At 34.5% G+C, this 6,188-nt stretch overlaps 1 protein-coding gene across 3 annotated transcripts in view; it reads left to right on the forward strand.

Annotated features, from left to right (window-relative positions):
• Positions 1–5,935, forward strand: part of l(2)gl (LLGL domain-containing protein l(2)gl) — a 125,024-nt gene extending 119,089 nt beyond the window's left edge. For 2 of the 3 annotated variants that reach the window (XM_083110735.1, XM_083110737.1), the window contains 2 exons: positions 713–774; positions 4,323–5,935. In XM_083110735.1, the coding sequence (XP_082966861.1) occupies positions 713–774; positions 4,323–4,385 (125 nt within the window). In that variant the 3' untranslated portion in view covers positions 4,386–5,935. The remainder of the gene's footprint in view (positions 1–712; positions 775–4,322) is intronic. The other variant, XM_083110736.1, reaches the window with a different exon arrangement.
• Positions 5,936–6,188: the final 253 nt, after the last annotated feature.

The following is a 6,188-nucleotide window of genomic DNA, read 5'->3' on the forward strand; positions in this document are numbered from 1 at the left end:
GTGAAGTTTTGTAAAAATATTAAGAAATGTTACCATTCTCCATCAGGGATAAAGTCTGAAGCTTTAAATTTTACATGCATTAATAATTGAAGCAAGTCTAAATCTCTTGTTGAAGTTCAGCTTCAGTTTTCATCTTAACCACCCTTGTGGTAGGGTTTTTTCATTAAATAAAAACGTATTTTCTTAATTCCCAACTATACCTAAGTAGAGGGCGATAAATGTTAAGAAAAAAATCCTTGCAAGAATTTTGGATTTTTTATTTTTGTAGACACCCTGATTAAGATAGCTATCATTAAATTATGAAATTCACGTTTATCACACTGCTGGTGCAAATTAAGAAAAATTACACATTGCATTGCAAAAGTATCATGTGGAATTTCTAATCCCATAAGATACTGAAACTCATGAAAGTATCCGCAAGCATCAATATTTTCTGTTAATACATACCTTGACCCATACTTTATATCCTTAAATAATTTTTAAAATGGCAGAATTTTACACATGTGAACCATCAGCCGCATCCATCCAACCACTCATGTCAGATCTTACGTTTGCTCATCTTTAGATTTGTGTGTAACTTTACAGTAACCGTCCCATTTTTAGTAAATGATGTAATGTATTGCGAGTTGTGTAATTGTGCACACACTACATGTTAGTTGTTTGTTTGTGTGTGTGTGGTGAAATAAAAGAACTCTTGTCCCTTCTTCTGTAGCAGTAAATCATGAGGAGACTGAACAGACCGACGCTCCGTCCACTAGAAGTATTATGAACGAGGTTAGATCCCATTTGGATGTATTACTCTGCTTCACTAAATGTTTTAAATCCTGGCTTGGCTTCTCTACCACTACCTGGCAGTTATGGGTCTTTTCCACATATACCTAGATTGTGTTGTAAAAAAATATACAGTTTTCAATCATGTAAAAATTATTCACTACAACTGAGGAAGCATAGAATTTTATTAATTGAAACCTGCATTTGAAATTAAGTTAAGCTGTGAAAAGTATTTGTAAAAATTAAAGTGAAAGCACATTAATTGACCGTTGTAGAATATTGTCATAACTAGAGCCTGGAAGTTTATTTTTAATAACAATGGTGCACATTAAGTTAACATTTCGATGAAAGCTGGTTCTGTTACTAGTGAAAAATATGTGCCAATGATGTTTTTTTTTGGGGGGGGGGGTGTTCTCTAAGTTTAAAATGATTCAAGCTTATTACAGAAAACCTTGCATTTTGAATTTTCTTTCAAAAAAATAACAGGACAAATGAAATTAATAAGTTCATAATTAACTGTGTTTGACAACAACTATTATTTTCAAACTTCTCCTCAAATAGTTGAAATTTCTTATTGTTTGTCGATTGTTTCGTGAAAACAAGTTAAGGTAGTGAGAAAAGTAGAGCTGTGTTTACACAGAAAGAATTTATGGTGTACTTGTGCTTAACTTAGCTGAACTTAATGCTCCTCAGTTGACATTAATCTGTTTCATTTATATATCTCTGCCACATATTTATCTGTTTTGCCGTGATATCCGTTTTTCAGCCATGTCAAGTAGTCCAGTGCATTGGCTGTGAAAAGCATTGATTGGTTTGATCACCTAGCAAGCACTGCTTGATAGAGTTGGGAAAATGTATTTAAAGAAAGTATATGAGCCAGAATAGAAAGAGCCCACACGTTTGTATTTTGAGTTGCACGTATGCCCTTTGTGGTGATGAGACTGAATGATGTTCAGGTGAAATGTGAAGAACACCCAAGGTACAATTATTAGTATCTCCTATAGTAAAAATTAATATTTCATGCTGTGTGGGATTTGCACTAGAGTAGTGCGTGGGACCACTTTTGCTCGCTCATATTCGTTCAGGTCTCCCACCCTCGAGCGTATACAATGGAATATAATTTTAATGTATCGTAGACACACATCTGTAAAATATCCTTTTTAAGTTTTCATTTTCACTGCATCCTTCACTTCACGATCAATATTCGAGGTCCCACTGCCACAGGCAAATTACTGTTATGCGTGTACTATTGGGTTTCGAGTGGTCGTTTTGCATGTTTAAGCATTATTCACTCGAGCAAAGAAGCTCTCATTTTGCCTGGTCTAATGTTTTTCACTCGAGTGAAGAAACTCTAGATTCCATATGCTATCTAGCATCGTCCTTGCAAACTATTTGGCACTGAATCGAAATCCTCTCCCTGCAGTACTCTTAATTTGCACCCAATATCTTCAGTAACAAGGTTGTTGCCAATGAGTCACTGTTCTTGGCCACCAAGGCTGAATAAAGTGGTCTTCAATTATATTTCATTACGTTACAGATGATGGCTCATTGTTTTGATTCATTGAAAATTACTCAAAAAGATCAAAATTTGAAATGGGTAAGATGAAAAACCTATGAGACTAGTAACAATGTAAAAGGTATTTCATAAGCAATCAATATGTGTATCCAATAAAATAAGCCAGCCTTGTGCTAAACTTCCAGGCTCGAATAATAGTAAACAGAATATGAATGTTGAAAGTGACTATAGTGTTTAGCATTGTTTGTATCCCAAGCGCTAATCTTACGTGTTACATTCTCTTTTTCCATGCAAACAATAGTCTCCGTGAGTAAGTAGACACTTCTCCACTTCGTTTTAACAGTTTTTGTTTCACTTTTTAACGTTTGTGCATGAACTGCCTGAGTAAACCCATCTTATAGCTGGTTGCTGCACCACTGGTGGTGATGGTGGTATATCGTGCTAACATGTCCTAACATAATCTATTTGTGGATTCTTTTTTAAACTTTATACAGTTCACAGAGTTTTGTCTCTTGTACATTTTAATGTTGCACAGAGAAGTTGTTTTGTAAAGTTCCATTCTTGTTCAGCTGCTTCAAAAATTAGTTTACTAAAATTTGTTGTAGAATATTAGTTTTATTTTGTGTTACTTTTATTAATGGCATGGAAATAATTGTCGTTACCTTGAAGAAATTTTATTTCTTCAATATTTTAATACTCCTGCTGGGTATATTTTAGTAGTCTTGTCTTTTTAAATTGTAAGTTTGATCCAAATCAATTCAGACCTAAAAAAAAGGCTGACAGACATGCATCATTTTCACCTGGAGAAGTTAAGGTTTCAATAATAGCTTTATTTTTAAAAAGCATTAAACTAGGATAAAAATAGCTTTGCTGTTGTGGAGAGGAGTATACTTTGTTGTGAAATTACTCAAAACCACGAGTTTTTCATTGGGGATAATTTTTAACTTGATTCTCCTAGTTTTATCTTACAGAAATGTTTAGGAGTTAATAACTGTACAGGCCAGGATTTTTTTTTTTTTTTGCAAGAGCCCAAAGTAAAGAGGGGGATGATTTCTTGCACATAATTTGAAGTCTTGTGACTGTGGAACTGTTATATGATTTGTTTTGACAATATTTCCTTGAAAGGAGTCAAAGTAAAAAAGTTGGGGTTATGAATTTGATTTGATTTATCATGACTCCTCTTTCCAAAGGTAACAAAGTATATGTTGGGACACTGTCAGTCCGAGACGTGCATGTTTCTATCCTTGTCAATGACTTATCATACAAAGCCCAATTGACAAGTCATTCATTTGTTCATATAAAAATTGTGGCTTAAAATTGCTTCCTGGCAGTGTTTGAAACTGCTGTTTGCCTTAGAATGTGTCAATGTATGAAAGACAAAAACATTATTTTTCACTTTGGTGGTTATTAACAATTACAATAAACAAAAATAGTAGCATTTCCAGTGTGCTACAAATATTGTTAGTTTAAAAATCGGAATATTTCAGTAAGGATTTGGATACAAAATGTGATCCAAATATTGAACCAACCATGAAAGGCACTTTCCATTGTAGCATTTTTTGTTAGAATTACAAGGGTAGATTTGTGGAACACTAATGGAAAGGAAGAGCCGATGTTGAGTGGTTGAAGGGTTCTTTATGACTGTGTCAAAGCCAGTGTCTTAAGTTGCCACTCATCGACACAGGTGCAAAACGAAAACTTCCAGTTGCATTTTGTGATTGCTAATTTTAGACGCTTCTGTCCGGCCACAAACATTTGAAACAACCCATAACAAATCGGTTACGTTAACAATAACAGTAATTTGCAAAGCATGTAAACAGTAAGCAAGTGTTCATTTGTGTTGTCAGCATGTTTTGTCCAGTGCTGTTCTAACAATCCGTGAATATCTTATACTCGGCATGTTCGTGTGTCATTAATTTTAACTTGCAATGAAAATGAAAAGGCTAATTTTTGAAGCAGCTTTGTAAATAGAGAGGAGAGAACTGTGTTGAGGTACACTCGAGTGCTTTTTTCACACCAACCATTTCCTTTCCAGATTAACAGAAAAAAGGCTCCACTCGCCATGATGGAGGACCTGGAGGAGGTTCCCGAGATGTAAGCGAGAGAGGAAACCAGTAACTATAGAAGACGAGTTTGTGTATATTCATTCATATGAAAGTAAAAGAGAAAAAAATATTTTAAAAAATTAAAACAAATTAGTGAGGGACAAGATGCAGGATGAATTTTTACACTAACATTTTTGCATTGTATAATTGAAATTTTTAAAAGATGAAAAAATTATATATATTGTACAGTTTGAGTGTTCAGAAGTATATATATATACTGGTATATGTATAATGTGTGATCGTTCTTATCTATATTTGCAAATAATACATTGTACCATTAATATTAATGCAGCTAGATCTCTGTAGTACGGTGGTAACGGGAGGGGCGGGGGGAGTGATTTCAAATGCATTTTTTTTGGCTTTGTCATTCCAAGTTAGCATATTCAGCCGAGAGCTTTCAGCTTGTGATAAGACTTTGCTTCCGGAGCAGCAGAAAGAAATAAAATAGCAGTATTTTATGCGGTAACTATTTTTGTGAAAACACTTTTGAGTATGTGTATGTTTTGTAACGGCTCTTTATATTAATTCGGGACGTAATTTTCAAGAAGTTGCAAGTGTATAAGTACTATAGGGAATATTACTTTTATCAGTAGATGTTTAAGAGTAGGCAATGAGAAGAATTCTTGATAAGGAATATGCCATAATATTTAAGTGGACCAAAAACTGAAGTTAAGTGAAAGAATGTCACTCTTGATTGAACTCAAAGATGGGGACATTGTTTTGCAAAATACGTGCGTGCTAGCATATCAGAAAAATCATAGAACAGGAGGGAAATAATAATTGCATTGTAGTTTAAATCCCTTCTTTTGAGGAGACCAAAATGTCTACAGAGAATTGTTTTTTGAAAGACTTTGATGATAATAAGTTATATATATATATATTCTGAGCTGTATATTTCTGTGTTGGTGACGGTGATTTCTACAGCTAAATTGTGCGAGTCTGTGTGCTTGACCTGAGTGTATGGTAGGAGATATGCATATAAATACATACGCAACTCTGTTCATTAATTACTCCTGCTTGTAATTTTTTTTTTTAAGAAAAAGGATACAAATATTAGACCACGTTTCCCTGAGATGTTGATGAAACAAAAACATCACCTGTCGATGAAGGTCGTAAGTGGTTGGTTGGAAATAGCTTTTACCTGGTGGTGGTGGGTGAAGTACAGGGGTGCGTTTAGACTGACTTTCTTCATCTGATCGGCATTATCAAGTGCTCTAATGTGAAATATGATTTTTTTGATAACATAATGACTTGCCATTGTGAAAACACATTCTGTTGGAGGTATGTTCAGCCACGATGATTTTTAAAAATTCTATAATTGTGATTAACGGGAGTCACGCTGGCAGTCTAATTGAATGATGGTATATAATATTCTCTTTTAGAAAAAGTACAGAAAATGCTAAAATTGTAAGAAAAAAGCTCAATTTTTGTATTCTTCTTAATGTTGTTAGATGTTTTTCTACTTTTTTTTTCAAATTCTTTCAATGACAACATCCAACATGTGTGTTAGTGTACCTGAAATAAAACAGCAGGTGACAATGGTTTTATTGGAAGTTTCATTTGTTGTGACCACACAGCCTCTTGTCCAAAGTCCTGTATTCCATTATAGGCTTCTGCTTTGAAATTACTTCATCTGCATGCTTACCATTTAAGGATAACACGTACGGTTTTCTTTACCAAGCACAGAGAGCCATGGAGGGAGATGTACGTGGCCTGGTGTCAGATGGAAGATAGAATCGTACGTGGGCTAAAGTACTGCATGGTACCACTTTCGCTCGCTTGTATTTGCTCCAATC

This window comes from Lepisma saccharinum, chromosome 24 (genome assembly GCF_977018435.1).
Source record: "Lepisma saccharinum chromosome 24, izLepSacc3.1, whole genome shotgun sequence".
In the NCBI taxonomy this organism is placed as follows: domain Eukaryota; kingdom Metazoa; phylum Arthropoda; class Insecta; order Zygentoma; family Lepismatidae; genus Lepisma; species Lepisma saccharinum.